The 22,025-nt window shown below is 38.8% G+C and overlaps 1 protein-coding gene across 1 annotated transcript in view; it reads right to left on the bottom strand.

Annotated features, from left to right (window-relative positions):
* Positions 1 to 22,025, bottom strand: part of LOC108512965 (zinc finger protein 430-like) — a 100,831-nt gene that overhangs the window by 63,387 nt on the left and 15,419 nt on the right. Inside the window, 3 exon segments of the mRNA XM_017848534.1 lie at positions 1,231 to 1,376; positions 1,379 to 1,416; positions 1,418 to 2,768. Of these exon segments, the coding sequence (XP_017704023.1) occupies positions 1,231 to 1,376; positions 1,379 to 1,416; positions 1,418 to 2,768 (1,535 nt within the window).

Below are 22,025 nucleotides of genomic sequence, written 5' to 3' on the forward strand. Positions count from 1 at the left end.
CCACACGTGGCTAATTTAGTATTTTTAGGAGAGCCGCGGTTTCTCCATGTTGGTCAGGCTGGTCTCAAACTCCTGACCCCAGATAATTCACCCACCTCGGCCTCCCAAAGTGCTGGATTACAGATGTGAGCCATTGCATCTGGCCCCAACTTTAGTTTTATTTTCTATACTCAGCACTCTGATTTAGTATATCGGAAGTGTCAGTGCCTTATATATTTCTACTGTAAATTCTCTGATATTTATACAGATTTAATTTTGGTTAAATATTTTCATTTTACTCATTTGCAAAATATATTTTAGTATGAACTCTGGTGTCTTCTAAGCTGTACTTTTGAAAAGTGTTTAAAATTTATTAAATTTGCAAGGTTTTTCTTCAATATAAATTCCCTGATGTTGAACAAAGTTTGAGCAACTACTTCAGAGTTTTCTTCTAGTACAAAATGTGTACAATAAAATCTGTGATACAAATAAAGGTACTACAACCCTCTTCACATTTGTAATGTTCGTCTTCAAAATAAATACCTTCTTCACTTTAAAGGTTTATATTTCCTGAAAGATCTTTTGATGGTTAATTGCACTTATATTCCTTTTATTAAGTATGAACTCTCCAATGGTAAGATGTGAATAGATATTAATGGCTTTTCATGGTCTTTATATTTGTACAATTTTCTCAAGTATAAATGCTCTCCTGTGCAATAAGGTGTGAGCATTCATTAAAAGTTTTGCCATTGTTCACACTTGTAGTTTTCTTCAGCATGAACTATCTTACCTATAATCAAGTGTGACAACCACTTAAAGGCTTTGTCACATTCTTTACATTTCTAGGATTTCTCACCAGTATGATTTTTTATGTTTAAAAAAGTTTTAGTTGTTGTCAAAAGCACTGTCACATCTTTCAAGTCTGTAGAGTTTCTTTTCAGTATGAATTATCTTTTTTCTTTTTCCTGAGACGGAGTGTTACTCTTTACTCTTGTTGCCCAGGCTGGAGTGCAATGGCACGATCTCGGCTCACTGCAACCTCTGCCTCCCGGGTTCAAGCAATTCTTCTGCCTCAGCCTCCCGAGTAGCTGGGATTACAGGCATGCACCACCACACCTGGCTAATTTTGTATTTTTAGTAGAGACGGGATTTCACCATGTTGGTCAGGCTGGTCTCGAACACTCGACCTCATGTGATTCACCCATCTCAGCCTCCCAAAGTGCTGGGATTACAGGCGTGAGCCACCACAACCAGCCCATGAATTATTTTATGTCTGGTAAGAATTGAGGACTTGTTGAAGGCTTTGCCATATTCTTCACATTCATAAGGTTCCTCTTCAGTATGAATTTTCTTATGTTTAGTAAGAATTCAGGACTGGTTAAAGGCTTTGCCACATCTTCACATTTGTAGCGTTTCTCTCCAGTATGAATTACTTTGTTCAATAAGGTTTGAGGACTGGTTGAAAGCTTTGCTGTATTCTTCACAGTTGTAGGGTTTCTCTCCAGTATGAATTACCTTATGTTTAGCAAGAGTTGAAGACTGGCTAAAGGCTTTATCACATTCTAGATATGTGTAAGATGTATCTCCAATATGAGTTATCTTATGTTTAGTAAGGTTTGAGAATTGGTTAAAAGCTTTGCCACATTTTTCACATTTGTAGGGTTTCTCTCCAGAATGAATTACCTTATGTGCAGTAAGTTTTGGGGACCGGTTAAAGGCTTTGCCACATTCTTCACATTTGTAGGGTTTCTCTCCAGTATGAATTATCTTATGTGCAGTAAGGTTTGAGGACTCATTAAAAGCTTTGCCACATTGTTCACATTTGTAGGGTTTCTCTCCGGTATGAATTCTTTTATGTTTAGTAAGGGTTGAGGACCAATTAAAGCCTTTGCCACATTCTTCACATTTGTAGAACTTCTCTCCGGTATGAATTATCTTATGTTTAGTAAGGTATGAGAATCGGTAAAAAGCTTTGCCACATTCTTCACATTTGTAAGGTTTCTCTCCAGCATGAATTATCTTATGTGTAGCAAGGGTTGAGGATTGGTTAAAAGCTTTGCCACATTCTTCACATTTGTAGGGTTTCTCTCCAGTATGAATAATCTTATGTGTAGTAAGGTGTGAGGACCGGTTAAAAGCTCTGCCACATTCTTCACATCTGTAGGGTTTCTCTCCAGTATGAATTCTTTTATGTGTAGTAAGGTGTGAAGACCGGTTAAAGGTTTTGCCACATTCTTCACATCTGTAGGGTTTCTCTCCAGTATGAATTATCTTATGTGTAGTAAGGGTTGAGGACTGCTTAAAAGCTTTGCCACATTCTTCACATTTATAGGGTTTCTCTCCAGTATGAATTCTTCTGTGTCTAGTAAGGGTTGAGAACCAGTTAAAGACTTTACCACATTCTTCACATTGGTAAGAATTTTCCCTAATATGAATTCTTTTATGTTGAGTTAGGTGTAAAAGCATGCAAAACGATTTGTCACATTTTTTACATTTGAAAGGCTTCTTTCCTGTATGTCTTGTCTTATGTATATTTGAATTTGAAAATTTATAAAAGACATTCACATATTTATCACATTGAAATATTTCACTCTGGGTAGTTGTCAAACACTGGTTTAGTTCATTATAACATTCTTTGTGCAGATTACACTCATCCACACTTTTACAGTCTGTTCTTAACTGTAAATCTTCATGTACACATTTTCCATATCTTCTCAATATGACTTCTTGGAAAGAATCTTTTATGCCCTGCTCTGGCCAAAGGTCTTGGGCAAAATGAGAATACATAACTGAAAGAAATAAAAATAACAAATTACTCCATTTACTAGACTCAGATGAATATGCTTTACAAATGTAACCCATAAAATTATACAAACTACATAAACAAGATGGCAAAGCAAAAGAACAAAGACCCTAATTTTTTTTTTTTTTTTTTTGAGACGGAGTCTCATTCTGTAGCTCAGGATGGAGTGCAATGGCATGATCTCGGCTCACTGCAACCTCCGTCTCCCAGGCTCAAGCTGTTCTCCTGCCCCAGTCTCCAAAGTAGCTGGGATTATAGGCGTGCCCCACCATGCCCAGCCAATTTTTGTATTTTTAGTAGAGAAGGGGTTTCGCCATGTTAGCCAGTCTGGTCTTGAATTCCTGACCTCAGGTGATGCGTCCACTTCAGCCTCCCAAAGTGCTGGGATTACCGCACTTTGGCGCACTGGCCACCGTGCCTGGCCCAAAGGCCCTAATTTTTTATGGACGTGTAAATGTAACAAAAACATACAACAAAAATACATCTGAGGAAAATGTATAAATAAGTTAAGTGTGTGAAGTGCCCCAGCTGAGCACAACATAGAGAGTGACATAGAAGAAAAAGAAAAGTCTGTTACATTAATCCAACACAGCTCTTCCTGCTCCCCAATATAACCGTGCCTTTCAAAGTAAACTGACAAGTTTTGGTTTCTTCTTTAAAAGACAATTAAAATACTGGCACATACATCTTTATTACTTGCTTCTAGGGTCCCGTCTAGACACTGGTTTCTGTCTCCTATGACATATAGTGCTGAAAGAAACAGTGGTATACTTTGGAATGACAGTTTTAAGTCTGCTGAGACCAAAGTTAAATGTTACAGCAGCAGAGAGGCTGCAGTCCCACACACAGAAAACAGGTGTAGCAAGTTATTACTATTAAGAAGAACCAAAAATAAACCAGGCGTGGTGGTTCACACCTGTAATTCCAGCACTTTGGGAGGCTGAGGCTGGTGGATCACTTGAGGTCACAAGTTTGAGGCCAACATGGTGAAACTCCATCTCTACTTAAAAAAAAAAAAATTAGCCAGGTGTGAGAGCGTGCACCTGTATTCCCAGCTACTTGGGAGGCTGAGGTGGGAGAATCGCTTGAACCCAAGAGGCGGAGGTTGCAGTGAGCCAAGATTGCGCCACTGCACTCCAGTCTGGGAGACAGAGCAAGACTCTGTCTCAAAAAAAAGCTAAAAAAAGAAGAAACACAAACTCCTTTAATTAAAAGATAAACACAAAATTGTAGACAAGACACATTCTAGGAACATGTTTGAGAGACTCCCAGGATCTCTAATCAAGACAATTGTTCAGACTATGCCAGGACAAAGCTACATTATAAAGATTTTGACAGGTAGCATTTTTAAATGTCCAAATTTCAATCAAAGATTACAAATGTATACAAAATAAGGCAATATGGTTTTATCAAAAATGTTATAAAAGTTTCAGAGAGAAACTATAAAAAATGTGGGTATTAATTTTAAAAATTGAAAATAAATTGAATACTCTGAGTGAAACAGAAACAGAGAACTACAGAAAATCAGAAAATGAGAGTAAGAACAAAATATGTAAAATATCAGAAAACAGAAATTATTAAGGCAAAAAATATCAAAAGACTAACTGAAAATCCTGAAAGAAAAAATGACATAAAAATGAAGAAGCTCAAAAAACAAACTAGGATATACACAAAGATATTTATAACAAACATATATATATGCCCAATTTCGAAAGTTACATACAAAAACAGCCTCTTGGAAACTGCAAGATAAAAGTGATGTATCATTTGCAAGCACAGTCTTATGAGATAGCCAGTGAATTGTCAACAAAAATTTTGCAGGACAGAAGGGTACTGTCTGATATAGTCAAAGTCCTGAAAAAAATAGCTATCAAGTGCGTATAATATCATCAGCAAATATGTCCTGCTGAATAAAAAAAACAAAACCTTCAAAAATAACCAAATTCTGAAAAAGTGTATTGGCACTCCATATGCTCTACATATAAAAGGTGCTAAAAGCAGTTGCTTCTACTGAAAATAACATTATTCAATGAAACAACACATAATCATAGAAAAATACATTATTTGCTGGAAAAGATATCCACCAACACAAAAATTGAGCTTTTAAGCATTATTATAATGGTACAGAAAACATTTTTAATCTCTAAAGTTTGAAAATTAAAAGCATAGAAATCATTATAAACATCTTGCTAGTGAATATACAACATAAAAAAATATAATTCAAACATCAATGAAAAATTTAAGGGCAGATGTAATGAGAAAAAACATTTGTATGTAACTGAAGTTTTTTTCTTTTACCAGATTGAAATATATTGTTGTATCTTTTAGAGGTTTTACATAATCCCCAAGATAGCACAAAGAATATATTTGTATAGATACACAAAACAAAATAAGAAAGAAGTAAAAGTATATCAACAAAAAAATTAAATAGACACAAATTAAGAGAGAAAATGAGGCTGGGTGCAGTGGCTCACGCCTGTAATCCCAGCACTTTGGGAGGCCGAGGCGGGCGGATCACGAGATCCAGAGCTCAAGACCATTCTGGCTAACAGGGTGAAACCCTGTCTCTACTAAAAATACAAAAAAATTAGCCGGGCGTGGTGGCGGGCGCCTGTATTCCCAGCTACTCGGGAGGCTGAAGTAGGAGAATGGTGTGAACCCGGGAGGCGGAGCTGGCAGTGAGCTGAAATCTGGCCACTGCACTCCAGCCTGGTCGACAGAGCAAGACTCCGTCTCAAAAAAAAATAAAAATAAAAATAAAAAATAAAAAATAAAAAAGGAGAGAATGAGAGACAAAGACAAAGATACAAGAATCACATAAAACAATAAAATAACATTAATAAGTCTGTTTCAGAGTTTATATATATAACTAACTTCACAATCAAGAGACATACGTTCAATAAAGTGATTTATTAAAAAAATTTTGAGGCCAGGCACAGTGGCTCACGACAGTAATCCCAGCACTTTGGGAGGCCGAGGCAGGCAGATCACGGGGTCAGGAGATTGAGACCATCCTGGCTAACACGGTGAAACCCCATCTCTACTAAAAATACAAAAAATTAGCCCAGCGTGGTGGGCGCCTGTAGTCCCAGCTACTCGGGAGGCTGAAGTAGGAGAATGGCATGAACCCGGGAGGTGGAGCTTGCAGTGAGCCGAGATCTCGCCACTGCATTCCAGCCTGGGCAACAGAGCAAGATTCCATCTAACAACAACAACAAAAAATTTTGGCTGGGTGCGGTGGCTCACGCCTGTAATCCCAGGACTTTCAGAGGCCAAGATGGGCAGATCACCTGAGGTCAGGAGTTTGAGACCAGCCTGGCCTACATGGTGAAACACCATCTCTAGCAAAAATACAAAAATTAGCTGGGTGTAGTGGTACCTGCCTGTACATCCCAGCTACTCAGGAGGCTGAGACAGGAGAATCACTTGAACCTGGAAGGCGGAAGTTACAGTGAGCCAAGATCATGCCATTGCACTCCAGCTTGGATGACATAGTGAGACTTTGTCTCAAAAATAAAAAATAAAAAATAAAAATAAAAAACCAAAGTAGAAAATAACCTATATGTGATGGTCCGTTCTCAATTCTAAGTGCGTTAGTTTTAAGCAGGTTACATGGAAATAAAGTGATAAAGAAGCAGAGTGTACTGAGTCACCAGCCACCTCCTTACTGCCTTCTCTTTTACCCAGCAGCCAAGTGCCTATGGGTCAGGGCCCTTGCAACTACCCCCTCCCCATCCCACCAAAACATTTAGGTTAATTTGCAACATAGATAATTGTATCCTTTCTTATAAGCTAAATGCAGCCACTAGGGCCACAAGTCAAACCTCTGAAGAGTCCTGAACAGTTGCAATTTATTTTGGGCTGCAATAAAACACAACAAGACAACTCAAAAAGAAACACCTAAAGCCCTTGCCAATAGGCGACATCTGGGAAGACTGTGACCCCATAGTAGTCAGCCTATGAGGAACCGGGGGAGGAGCCTGTGCACTAAGAGACAAATTGTTGAAACTGTGCTGCATGTGCCTGCATGCCAGACACTCAATCTTGCAAGACTGTCATTAAAAGTCTCATTTTCGCTGTTGTCCAGGTCTCTGAGTCCATTCTTTGGGTTTGGATGGGTGAGTTTGTTTCTCACACCAAGATCCAACTTGCCTCTCTATAAGAGTCAGCTAAAATCTAATGATAAAAAAGGACTGAAAGTGGCAAGATGGATTAGACATTCCATACAAATATTAACCAAATGAGAGCTGAAGAGGCCAAAATAATATTACACAAGCTACATCTTAAGTCAAAAACTGTCACATTTTATAAAATATACTTAAGTCAAAACTGCAAAGAGACAAAGAAGGACATTAAACAATAATACATTCATTTACTGGGAACCTATGTGTATATATATATGTTTTTGTGTGTTTGCATCTCACATTAAGTTTCCAAATATATAAAGCAAATATTTACAGAATGGAAAAACACCTAGACAGTAATATAATTATGGTAGGACATTTCAATACCCAACTTTCTGTAATAAAAATAATATAAGACAGAATATTAGTAAGTGAAGAGAAGACTTGAAGGCAGTATAAAACAATTATTTCTAACAGAGGTATAGAGAAGACGCCTCAACAATATCAGGATGCATGCCCTTCTCAATAGCTCATACAACATTCTCCTTGACAGACCACCTGGTAGGCAAAAAAAGAAGTCTTAACAAATTTTTTAAAACTGAAAATTTATGAATTACATTCTATGACCAAAATGAAATGAGTATACAACAGAGAAAACCTGAAAAATTTACAACTATATAGATATTAAACACACTCTCCAGCATGCTCCTGTTCAAAGGTTGAAATAATGTTTTGAAAATGTCCATACTGCTCAATGTAATACAGAGATTTAATGCAATTTTTAAAAATTTCTCATTGCATTTTTGAGGAAATAGAAACAGCAACCCCAAAAGTAGTATATGGACTCTCAAAAGACAATAAAGTACTCAAAGTCTTCAAAAAAAAAAAAAAAAAAAGGAACAATGTTGAAGTCATTATAGTTCCTGATTTCAAAATACATTACAAAGTTACAGAATAAAAACAATTTGGTATGAGTACAATGGCTAAAAAGTAGTCTAATAGGCCGGGCATGGTGGCTCATGCCTGTAATTCCAGGGCTTTGGGGGGCCAAGGCAGGCGGATCACGAGGTCAAGAGATCGAGACCATCCTGGTCAACATGGTGAAACCGTCTCTACTAAAAATAAAAAAATTAGCTGGGCTTGGTGGCACGAGCCTGTAGTCCCAGCTACTCAAGAGGCTGAGGCAGGAGAATCACCTGAACCGGGAAGCGGAGGTTGCAGTGAGCCGAGATTGCGCCACTGCACTCCAGCCTGGGTGAGAAAGCAACACTCTGTCTCAAAAATAAGTGAACTAATACAATAGAAGTTAGCACATATATAAATGTTCACATGGATGGCCATATGAAGTTATTTGCCTACCCATAACTATTGCAGCATTGTTACTGAAAGCCAATAGGTAAAAGGAATGCAAATTTCTGTCACCAAATTATTCAGCACATATAATTTAAAATATAAAAATACTGGAATATCACCTAGGACTTAAAAAGCCAAAAATATTCTAACAACTAGAAAGATAAACCTTGATGACATTATGCAAAATGAAATGAGTCAGCCACAGAAAGAGACTGTAGGAGATATATGAAGCAGTTATACTCTTAGAAAAAGAAAACAGAGTGGTGTTTGCAAAGTGCCAGAAAATCAGAAAAATTGGTTCTTGTTTAATGTGAATTGAGATTTAGCTTTGCAACATATAAACGTTCTAGAGATAAGTTGCATAACATTGTCATATAATTAGTAAGATTAAACAGCATATTTTATTTTTTTCAAAGACGGAATCTTGCTCTGTCACCTAGGCTGGAGTGCGCTGGCATCGTGATCTCAGCTCATTGCAACCTCCACCTCCCGGGTTCAAGTGACTCTCCTGCCTCAGCTTCCTGAGTAGTGGGATTACAGGCGCCACCATGCCTGGGTAATTTTTGTATTTTTAATAGAGACAGGGTTTCACCATGTTAGCCAGGCTGGTCTCGAACTCCTGACCTCAGGCAATCCACCTGCCTTGTCTCCCAAAGACCTGGGATTACAGGCGTGAGCCATTGCACCTGGCCTAAACAGCGTATTTTAAAATGTTTGATAATAAATTTTGTTATGTGGTTCTGACAAGTAAAAATAAACAATACCTAATAAAGATACAAAGTTATGATAGTTTGTATATAATCTTCAAATCCAAGAGTGTTTCTCCCACACAAAAATAATATAGGTTCACAATAGATATTGAAATAAGGAGATGACTGCTCACCTAGACAAGAGTGAACAACCATTCACAACAAACCTACATAACAAATATATGTCATAAAAAATAAAGAGATAATATTTATAAAGGGAAACAGAGATAATTATATTGGCAATAGACATATGGCTGATTTGTATTTGATTCTGCTCCAAACTGCCTTAAATTGTACAGTTAAACATTGTCATACACAATTATAATATAAACAAAAACATCAAAACACAGTTAACTGGTGTGAAGTGGCATACCCTAAAATATATAACATAAAAATATAAAATTGCAAAACAAAAGAAAAATATGGAATGTAAAACTTATTGGACATCATCAAGTACATCAATATATTCATGAAATAAATCTTAGAAGACAAATATAGGGAAAAAGTAATACAGAGGTAAATTAAAGAAAAAGAAAGCTGAGAACTTCCCAAATTGTGATGTAATAAAAAAATTCTAACCAATAATACTTAATTCAAAGTTATTTTATTTGAAAAACAAAATAAAAATGAAGACTTTCCTAAATTAAATTTCAGGGTGTTCATTACAACTAGCACAGTCCTACAAGAAATGTTACACGGTAGCCAGACACAGTGGCTCATGCCTGTAATTCTACAGCTTTAGGAAGCCAAGGCAGTCAGATCTCCTGAGACCAGGAGTTCAAGATCCAGTCTGAGAAACATAGACTCTGCACATAAACAAACAGAAATGCTAAAATGAATCCAGTATGTTGAAAACTAAAGCCGGGCGCGGTGGCTCAAGCCTGTAATCCCAGCACTTTGGGAGGCCAAGACGGGCGGATCACGAGGTCAGGAGATCGAGACCATCCTGGCTAACATGGTGAAACCCCGTCTCTACTAAAATACAAAAAACTAGCCGGGCGACGTGGCGGGCGCCTGTAGTCCCAGCTACTTGGGAGGCTGAGGCAGGAGAATGGCGTGAACCCGGGAGGCGGAGCTTGCAGTGAGCTGAGATCCGGCCACTGCACTCCAGCCTGGGCGGCAGAGCGAGACTCCGTCTCAAAAAAAAAAAAAAAAAAAAAAAAAAACTAAAATGATGCTAGATGGCATCATAAAACCATATGTAAATATAAAGCTCTCTATTAAATGTAAATATACAGACACAGAATTTTTTACTATCATAATAATGGTGCATAAAACCATTAAAGTTCTGTAGATATAAAAAATACAAGATATAAATCTGTTATAGATAGATAATATAATTTGCAATATCAATAACAAACTGGAAAACATAGCAGTATAGGTCTTGTATTTAATTAAAGTTTTCAAGAAGGTAAACATATCTTTTTTACTTTGTTTTTGGAGATGGAGTCTCGCTCTGTCACCCAGGCTGGAGTGCAGTGGCGCAATCTCGGCTCACTGCAACCTCTGCCATCTTGGTTCAAGTGATTATCCTGCCTCAGTCTCAGGTGCCCGCCACCACACCCAGCTAATTTTTGTATTTTTAGTAGAGACGGAGTTTCACCATGTTGGGCAGGCTGGTCTCAAACTCCTGACCTCAGGTGATCCATCCACCTCAGCCTCCCACAGTGCTATGATTACAGGTGTGAGCCACCATGCCTGGCCTTATTTTTTTAACTTTAAGATGTTTTATGTTGGCCGGGCACGGTGGCTCAAGCCTGTAATCCCAGCACTTTGGGAGGCCGAGACGGGCAGATCACGAGGTCAGGAGATCGAGACCATCCTGGCTAACACGGTGAAACCCCGTCTGTACTAAAAAATACAAAAAACTAGCCAGGCGAGGTGGCGGGCGACTGTAGTCCCAGCTACTCGGAGGCTGAGGCAGGAGAATGGCATAAACCCAGGAGGCGGAGCTTGCAGTGAGCTGAGAACCGGCCACTGCACTCCAGCCCGGGCGACAGAGCGAGACTCCGTCTCAAAAAAAAAAAAAAAAAAAAAAGATGTTTTATGTAATCTCCATTTTAAGATAATTACATTATACTTCAAGATGATTACATAATATTTATAGAAAGTATGCAAATCAAAATGAAAAAATAAAGCATGTAACAATAAAGTTAAACAAAAATTAAGCTAGTAAAACAGAAAATGAGAAAAAACTTATCTACAAGAAACACGTAAAACAGAAACAATGAGGTAGTTTCTGCAGATCAACAGACTTAGTCTTTCCCCCTGCTGCTCTGAGCAATCCGGGCAGTACAGATGTAGGGAATTTCCCCCAGTGCAGCACAGCCACTCCACCAAGGGGCAGCCAGAGTGCTTTATTAAGTGGTTCCCAGATCTCATGCATCCTCACTGGGTGAGACCGCCCCCCAACAGACATCATCAGATAACTTATAAAGGAGTGTTCCCACTGTCATCAGGTCATTCCCCTTCTAGGACAAAGATCCCAGAGGAAGGAGCTATTCTGCAGGCTCCACTGGTTGACACCTCCAGGTGTGGGAGAAACCCAGGCAAATAGGGTCTGAAGTAGATCCCAAGCAAATCACAGCAGTGCTACAGAAAAGTGGTCTGATGGTTAGAAAAACAAACAAACAGAGGCCGGGCGCGGTGGTTCACGCCTGTAATCCCAGCACTTTAAGAGGCCGAGGCAGGAAGATCATGAGGTCAGGAGATCGAGACCATCCTAATACGGTGAAACCCCGTCTCTACTAAAAATACAAAAAATTAGCCGGGCATGGTGGCGCGTGCCTGTAGTTTCAGCTACTCGGGAGGCTGAGGCAGGAGAATGGCGTGAACCCGGGAGGCGGAGCTTGCAGTGAGCCCAGATCGCACCACTGCACTCCAGCCTGGGCAACAGAGCGAGACTCCATCTCAAACAAACAAACAAAAAAAAAAAAAAAAAAGAAAAAAAGAAAAACAAACAAACAGAAAGCAACAACAAAAACAGCACAAACAAAAAAGTCCCCACAAGAATCCCATCCAAAGGTCAGCAGCCTCAAAGATCGAAGCTAGAAAAACTCACAAAGATGAAAAGAATAAACCAAAAAATGCTGAAAACTTAAAAAGCCAGAGTGCCTCTTCACCAAATGATCCCAACTAGCATATCTCCAGCAAGGGCACAGAACTGGGCAGAGGCTGAGGTAGATATATTGACAAAAGTAGGCTTCAGAAGGTGGTTAATGATGAACTTTGCTGAACTAATGGAGTATGTTCTAACCCAATGCAAAGAAGCTAAGAACCATGAAAAACATGACAGGAGCTGTTAACCAAAACAACCAATTTAGAGAGGAACATAAATGACCTGATGGAACTGAAAAACACAACATCAGAACTTCACAATGCAACCAGAAGTCTCAATAACCGAGTAGACCAAGCTGACGAAAGAACTTCAGAGTTTGAAGACTATCTTGCTGAAATAAAACAGGCAGACAAGATTGAAGAAAAAAGAACAGGAATGAAAGAAATCTTCGAGGTCTATGAGATTATGTAAAAAGACTGAACCTATGACTGACTGGGGTACCTTGGATAGGGAGAATGGAACCAAGTTAGAAAACATCCTTCAGGATATCATCCAGAAGAACTTTTCCAACATAACAAGAAAGGCCAACATTCAAAATCAGAAAATCCAGAAAACCCCAGTAAGATACTCCATGAGAAGATCATCCCCAAGACACAAAATCATCAGATTCTTCAAGACTGAAATTCAGGAATAAATGATAAGGCAGTCAGAGAGAAAGGCCACATCACCTACAGACAAAAGTTATCAAGACTAACAACAGACCTTTAAAGGCCGAAACCCTACAAGCCATAAGAGATTGGGGGCCACCACCTCAACACTCTTACTTTTTTTTTTTTTTTTTTTTTTTTTTGGAGACGGAGTCTCGCTCTGTCGGCCACGGGCTGGAGTGCAGTGGCTGGATCTCAGCTCTTGCAAGCTCGCCTCCTGGGTTCACGCCATTCTTCCTCGCCCGCCTCAGCCTCGAGTAAGCCTGGGATTACAGGCAGCCCGCCACCTCGCCTGGCTAGTTTTTTTTGTAATTTTTAGTAGAGACGGGGTTTCACCGCCTATATGCTTCTATGTTCTTGTATCAGGCTTCTGATCTCTGACCTCGTGATCGCCCGTCCGCGCTCCAAAGTGCGGGATTCCAGGCTTGAGCCACCGGCCCCGGCCAACTCTAAAGCAAAAGAATTTCCAGGAACGGCGTGGTGGCTCAAGCCTGTAATCCCAGCACTTTGGGAAGGCCGACGGCGGGCGGCATCACAAGGTCAGGAGATCGATGACCCCTCCTGGCTAAACACGGTGAACCCGTCTCTCTACTAAAAATACAAAAAAAACTACCGGTGGCCGCAGTGGGCGGGCGCCTGTACGTCCAGCTACTCGGAGGCTGAGGCGGGAGAAATGGCGGGAACACGGGGGCGGAGCTTTGCAGTGAGCCTGAGATCTGGCCACTGCAGCTCCAGCCTGAGGGCGACACAGGCGAGACTCCGTCTCAAAAAAAAAAAAAAAAAAAACAAAAAAAAGAATTTCCAGACAAGAATATCCAGGAAAACTAAGCTTCATAAGTAAAGGAGGAATACAATCATTTTCAGACAAGCAAACGCTGAAGGAATTCATCACCACCAGGCCTGCCTTCCAAGAGCTCCTGAAAGAAGGGCTAAACGTGGAAAGAAAAAAAACCATTACTAGCCACTGCAAAAGCACATTGAAGTACAAAGACCAATGACACTATGAAAAAAACTACATCAAAGAGTCTTCAAAATAACCAGCTAGCACCATGAAAACAGGATCAAATTCACACATAGCAATATTAACCTTAAACTTTTTTTTTTTTTGAGACAGAGTCTTGTTCTATCACCCAGGCTGGAGTGCAGTGCACAATCTTGGCTAACTGCAACATCTGCCTCCCAGGTTCAAGCAATTCTGCCTCAGCCTCCCGAGCAGCTGGGATTACAGATGTGCACCACTATGACAGGCTAATTTTTATATTTTTAGTAAGAGGTGGTGTTTCGCCATGTTGGCCAGGCTAGTCATGAACTCCTGACCTCAGGTGATTCACCTGCCTCAGCCTCCCAAAGTGCTGGGATTACAGGCATAAGCCACCGTGCCTGGCCTAATCTTAAATTTAAATGGGCTAAATGCCCTCATTAAAAGACACCTAATGTCAAGCTGGTTAAAGAGTCAAGACCCATTGGTGTGTCATATTCAAGAAACCCATCTCACATGCAAAGACACACACGGGCTTAAAATAAAGGAATGGAGGAAAATTCATCAAGCAAATAGAAAAAAGGAGGAGTTGCAATTGTAGTTTCTAACAAAATAGACTTTAAACCAACAAAGATCAAAACAGAAAAAGAAGGGCATTACATAATGCTAAAGGAATCAATTCAAGGAGCATCCAGATTTATAAAACACATTCTTAGAGACCTACAAAGGGACTTAAACAAACTCCCACACAATAATAGTGGGAGACTTTAACACCCTACTGCCAATATTAGACCAATAATTGAGACAGAAAAATAACAAAGATATTCAGGACTTGAATTCAGCGTTGGGTCAAGTGGACCTGACAGATATCTACAGAACTTTCCATCCAACAACAACACAATACACATTCTCCTAAGTGCCACATGGCACTTACTTTAAAAGTGATCACATAATTGGAAGGAACACTCCTTAGCAAATGCAAAACAACTGAAATCATAACAGTCTCTCAGACCACAGTGCAATCAAATTGGAACTTGAGAGTAAGAAACTCACTCAAAACCACACAAGTACATGGAAATTGAACAACCTGCTCCTGAATGACTTCTGGGTAAATAATAAAATTAAATCAGAAACCAAGAAATTATTTGAAACCAATGAGAACAAAGAGACTATGTACTGGAATCTCTAGAACATAGCTAAAGCAGTGTTAAGGGGAAAATTTATACCACTACATAGCCATGTCGAAAAGCTGGAAAAGATCTCAAATTGACACCCTAACATTACAACTAAAAGAAGAAGAGAACCAAGAGCAAACAAACCCCAAAGCTAACAGAAGACAAGAAATAGCCAGAATCCGAGTGAAACTGAGAGAGATAGAGACACAAAAATCCCTTCAAAAAAATCAATGAATCCAGGAGCTATTTTTTAAAAAACATTAATAAAACATATGGAACACTAGCTAGAGTAATGGAGAACAAAAGAGAGAAGAAGAAATAGACACAATACAAAATGATAAAAGAGGATATCACCACTGACCCCACAGAAATACAAACCATCAGAAAATACTATAAACACCTCTATGCACATAAACTGAAAAATCTAGAAGAAACAGATAAATTACTGGACACACACACCCTCCCAAGACCAAACCAGGGAAAATTTGAATCCCTGAAAAGACCAATAACAAGTTCTGAAATTGAGGAAGTAATAAATAGCCTACAAACTAAAAATGCCCAGGGGCAGATGGATTTACAGTTGAATTCTACCAGAGGTACAAAGAGGAGTTGGTACCATTTCTTCTGAAACTATTCCAAATGATAGAAAAAGAGGGACTTCACTCTAACTCATTTTATAAGATCAGCATCATTCTGGTACCAAGGTCTGGCAAAGATATAACAACAACAACAAGAAGAAACTTCAAGCCAATATCTCTGATAAACATTGATGCAAAAATTCTCAATACTGGCAAACCAAATCCAGCAGCACATCAAAAAGCTTATCCACCGAGATCAAGTCAGCTTCATCCCTGGGATGCAAGGCTTTTTCAACATAAACAAATCAATAAATACAATTCATCATATAAACAGAACTAAAAACAAAATCCATGTGTTTGTCTCAATAGATGCAGAAAAGGTCTTTGATCAAATTCAACATAACTTCATGTTAAAAATGCTCAATAAACTAGGTATTTATGGAACATACCTCAAAATAATAAGAGTCATTTATGACAAACCCACAGCCAATATCATACTGAAAGGGCAAAAGCTGGAAGCATTTCCCTTGAAAACTGGCACAAGAAGAATGCCCTCTCTCACCACTCTTATCCAACATAGTATTGGAAGTTCTGGCCAGGAAAATCAGGCAAGAAAAATAAATAAGGGGTATTCAAATAGGAAGTCAAATTGTCTCTGTTTGCAGATGACATGATACCATATCTAGAATGCCCCAATGTCAGCCCAAAAGCTTCTTCAGCTGATAAGATGCTTCATCAAAGTCTCAGGATACAAAATCAATGTGCAAAAATTACAAGCATTTCAATACATTAACAATAAACAAGCAGAGAGCCATATCATGAATGAACTTCCATCCACAATTGCTACAAAAAGAATAAAATATCTAGGAATACAGCAAACAAGGGAAGTGAAGGACCTCTTCAAGAAGAACACAAACCACTGCTTAAGAAAATCAGAGAGGACACAAATAAATGGAAAAGATAGAAAGAATCAATATTGTAAAAACAGTCATACTGCCAAAAGTAATTCAGTGCTTATCCCACTAAACTATTATTGACATCTTTCACAGAATTAGAAAAATCTATTTTAAAATTCATATGGAACCCAAAAGACCCCATATAGCCAAGACAATTCTAAGCAAAAAGAACAAAGCTGGAAGCATCACGCTATCTGACTTCAAACTACACCACAAGGCTATAGTAACCAAAACAGCCTGGTACTGGTATAAAAACATACACACAGACCAATGAAAAAGAATGCAGAATTCAGAAATGACTGCTTATCTACAACCCTCTAACCTTTGAAAATCTGACAAAACAAGCAATGAGGAACAAACTCCCTATTTAATGAATGGTGCTGGGAGAACCAGCTAGCCATATGCAGAAAACTGAAATGGGAACCCTTCCTTACACCTGTACAAAAATTAACTCAAGATGGATTAAAGACTTAAATGTGAAACCCAAAACTATAAAAACCCTAGAAGAAAATCTAGGCAATACCATTCAGGACATAGGCATGGACAAAGATTTCATCACGAAACGTCAAAAGCAACTGCAACAAAAGCAAAACTTGACAAACAGAATCTAATTAAACTAAAAACCTTCTCCACAACAACAACAAAAAAACTATCAACAGAATGAACAGAATCGGAGAACATTTTTGCAACCTATTCATCTGACAAAGATTAATATCCAGAGTCTAAAAGGAACTTAAGGACATTTACAAGAATAAAACAAACAACCCCATTAAAAAGTGGGCAAAGAACATGGACACTTCTCAAAAGAATATATTTATGTGGCCAAAAAACAAAGCTCAACATCAGGGATCATTAGAGAAATGCAAATCAAAACCAGAATTAGATACCATCTTATGCCAGTAAGAATAATGATTATTAAAAAGTCAAGAAACAACAGACGCTGGTGAGGCTGTGGAGAAATAGAAATACTTTCACACTGTCGGTGGCAACGTAAATTAGTTCAATCATTGTGGAAGACAGTATGGGAATTCCTCAAGGACCTAGAACCAGAAATACCATTTGACCCAGCAATCCCATTACTGGATATACACCCAAAGGAATATAAATAATGATATTATAAAGGTAGGTGGATGTGGATGTTCATTGCAGCACTATTTACAATAGCAAAGACATTGGAATCAACCCATACACCCATCAATAGTAGACTGGATAAAGAAAATGTGGTACATATACACTATGGAATACTATGCAACCATAAAAAAGAATAAGATCATGTACTTTGCAAAGGCATGCATGAAGCTGAAAGCCATTATCCTCAGCAAACTAATGCAGGACACAAAACCAAAAACCACATGTTCTCACTCATAAGTGGGAGCTGAACAATAAGAACACATGGGCCAGGCACAGTGGCTCATACCTGTAATCCCAGCACTTTGGGAGGCTGAGGTGGGCAGATCACAAGGTCAGGAGATCAAGACCATTCTGGCCAACATGGTGAAACCCCATCTCTACTAAAAATACAAAAATTAGCTGAACATTATTAGGTGCATGCCTGTAATCCCAGCTACTTGGGAGGCCGAGGCAGGAGAATCGTTTGAACCAGGGGGTCGGAGGTTGCAGTGAGCTGAGATCACGCCACAGCACTCCAGCCTGGCGACAGAGGAAGACTCTGTCTCAAAAACAAAAAAACAAACATGGACACATAGAGGGGAACAACACACACTGGAACCTGTCAGAGTAGGGGAAACAGCATCAAGATAAATAGCCAATGCATGCAGGGCTTAATACCTAAGTGNATTTACAATAGCAAAGACATTGGAATCAACCCATACACCCATCAATAGTAGACTGGATAAAGAAAATGTGGTACATATACACTATGGAATACTATGCAACCATAAAAAAGAATAAGATCATGTACTTTGCAAAGGCATGCATGAAGCTGAAAGCCATTATCCTCAGCAAACTAATGCAGGACACAAAACCAAAACCACATGTTCTCACTCATAAGTGGGAGCTGAACAATAAGAACACATGGGCCAGGCACAGTGGCTCATACCTGTAATCCCAGCACTTTGGGAGGCTGAGGTGGGCAGATCACAAGGTCAGGAGATCAAGACCATTCTGGCCAACATGGTGAAACCCCATCTCTACTAAAATACAAAATTAGCTGAACATTATTAGGTGCATGCCTGTAATCCCAGCTACTTGGGAGGCCGAGGCAGGAGAATCGTTTGAACCAGGGGTCGGAGGTTGCAGTGAGCTGAGATCACGCCACAGCACTCCAGCCTGGCGACAGAGGAAGACTCTGTCTCAAAACAAAAAAACAAACATGGACACATAGAGGGGAACAACACACACTGGAACCTGTCAGAGTAGGGGAAACAGCATCAAGATAAATAGCCAATGCATGCAGGGCTTAATACCTAAGTGATGGATTGATAGGTGTAGTAAACCACCACAGGACATGTTTACCTATGTAACAAACTTGTAAATCCTGTACATGTACCCCAGAATACACAAAAAATAATATTTTTTTAAAAACAATAACAATGAAACTGGTAATAGTAACTTTATTTCTTTAAGCAATCATTTTAAATATAAATTAATTAAACTACTTAATAAAAAAATGTAATCCCAGGACTTTGGGAGGCCCAGGGGGGCTGATCACTTTAATTTAGGAGTCTGAAACCAGACTGTACAACATGGCAAAACTCTGTCCCTACTAAAACAAAAACAATAAAATGAGCTGGGCATGATGGCACATATTTGCAGCCCAGCTACTTGAGAAGCTGAGATGAGATCATCTGAGTTTGGGAGGTTGAGGCTGCAGTGAGCTGTAATCATGCCACTGCAAACTAGCTTGGTTGATAGAGTGAGACTCTATCTCAAAAATAAATAAATTTATAAAAAGAAGAAGAAATAAGATGCCTGAGTAGTTTAAGTAAAAAAGCATACAATACGCTGTCTATAACAGACTCATTTTAGCATTGAGTCAAATAGGCTGAAAGTAACAGAATGAAAAGAATCTATATTCCATGCAAATAGTAATCATAATTGGGTGAGGTGATAGTAATTATATTGAATATAATATGCTTTAAGTCAAGAACAAACATGAGACAAACACTGATATTATATAATGGCCAAATGGGTCAAGAATCTATAACTATCATATCTATTTATGTTTATATGTATATGTATATATAACATCAGGACTCAAAATATATAAAGCATATTTTGGCAAAGGTAAAGCAAGAAATACATAGCAACATAATAATTGTAGACATCAAGATCCCATTTGCAATAATAAATAAAAATTTAGATAAAAGATCAATAAGAAAACAGACATTATAGACTGTATTAACTATTTTGCATATAGACAAATACCTGAGAGTGGATAAATTATAAAGTAAAAAGGTTTATTTGGCTTACAATTTGGCAGACTATATAGTGTGTGCCAGTCAGTATCTGCTTCTGGGGAGGGTCTCAGGAAACTTACAATCTTAGTGGAAGACAAAGTAGCTGGACATATCACATGGTAAGAGACAGAGCAAGTGTGAGGTGAAGGAGACAGGTTATTTTAATGAACCAGCTCTCATTTGAATTAATGTAGTGAAAACTTTCTGATTACTAAAAGGATGGTGCCATGGCATTTATGAGAATTTGTCCCTATGACCCAAACACCTCCTACCAGGTTCCACATCCAATATTGAGTATTATGAGCCTTGCAGAACATGGACATCCAAGCCATGCCACAGACCAACTAGGCTTGCCAGCATGTAAAAACTTTGCAGTTAAAAGCAAGAGAATATACAATATTTTTATTTGGATGTGATATATTCTGTTAGGACACATAAAAAGTCTTATTAAAGAATACCACCTGGGAGTAGTGGCTGATACATCTAATCCCAACAATTTGGAAGATGAAGGTGGGAGGATCACTCGGGACCAGAAGTTTGATACTAGACTGGATAACATAGTGAGACTGGGTCACTACAAATAATCAAAAAATTAGCGAGGCATGATAGTGCATGTCTGTAGTCTCAGCTACTCAGGAAGAAGAAAAGATCATCTGAGTCAAGGAGGCTGAGGTTGCAGTGAGCCAAAATTATGCCACTATACTCCAGCCTGGGTGACAGAGTATGATCCTGTTTCAAAACAACAATAAATATAAGAAGACCAAAATCATACACTGTGTGTTTTCTGACCAAAACTGAATGAAACTAAAAATTAAAAGCAAAACTAGGCTGGGTGCGGTGGCTCACACCTGTAATGCCAGCACTTTGGAAGGTCGTGGGGAGCGGATCACCTGATGTCAGGAGTTCAGGACCAACCTGGCCAACATAGTGAAACCCTGTCTCTACAAAAATTAGCCAGGCATAATGGTGGGTGCCTGTAATCCCAGCTACTCGGGAGGCTGAGGCGGGAGAATTGCTTGAACCCGGGAGGCAGAGGTTGCAGTGAGCCAAGATCGCACCATTGCACCCCAGCCTGGGCGACAGAGTGAGATTCTGTCTCAAAAAAAAGTAAAAGGTGAGAGAAACACCATCATTAAACACATGGTGAAAATAGATGGTGAAAATATTTCCATGACTACTCACTTAGGTGAGATAAAACCACTGAAAATTAGTTAAGAAAGAACATATACAAGATAAGCCATAGCCAATATTGGGGTCATATTTATAGATAAACAGACACACATATATATCTAGTTGTGACAGACATATGGCTGATTTATCTCTTAATTATAAGAGATAAACCGAATTGCAAGCTGTCCAAAATTATAATACAAAAGTGAAACAAAAAAACACAATAACTCGAGGTTAAGAAATCTACATTAACAAAATACTGATATGAAACTGCACAATAATAAGTGACATATTTACTCACAGAATCTGCTGTGCAACACTGATATACCATTACAAAAGAATTTGTCTGCATAACTATAGTAATCCTCTCTGGTACTCAATAAAAGCCATACTCATTCACATCCCGATATAAGGGCCATTATATATGAACCTGACTGCAGAAACCTGCCCTACTGCCTGCTCTACAGATCAAAGTCCTGAAGGATATTCAGTCTTTCCAAAATAAAATGGGAATTACAACTACCCAAGCCCCTGTAACAAGCCAACAAAGGCAGACCCTAGTGCAGTCCCAGCAGCCTTGTGACCAAGCTACACCCCCTTTCCACTATAAACCCAGAGAGCATTCTATGACCCTGGAGACATAACAGAAAAAGATCTTTACCTACTGAAACCAGTTTATAGAAGCTTGAGGAGTTGTTTGCTCCTTCAAATTCACAGACACTAATGCAAAACAATATTGTGCCCATTGTCAATGCTTCTATTTTAACGTAGCACTGGAAACATTTGGCAGAATAATGAGTCAAAAACATTTTAAAAAACCATTGAAATTGAAGACAAGTAAGCAAAAAGTTGCTGTTTGTGGATCATATGATTTTATATGTAAAAAACTATGACCATTACATTGAAATTTGTCTGAATTAATAAATAGACTCAGTAAATTAGCAAAACATAAAATTAACACACAAGTATTAAGTT

Source organism: Rhinopithecus bieti, unplaced genomic scaffold (assembly GCF_001698545.2).
Source record: "Rhinopithecus bieti isolate Rb0 unplaced genomic scaffold, ASM169854v2 scaffold_31514, whole genome shotgun sequence".
NCBI lineage: Eukaryota > Metazoa > Chordata > Mammalia > Primates > Cercopithecidae > Rhinopithecus > Rhinopithecus bieti.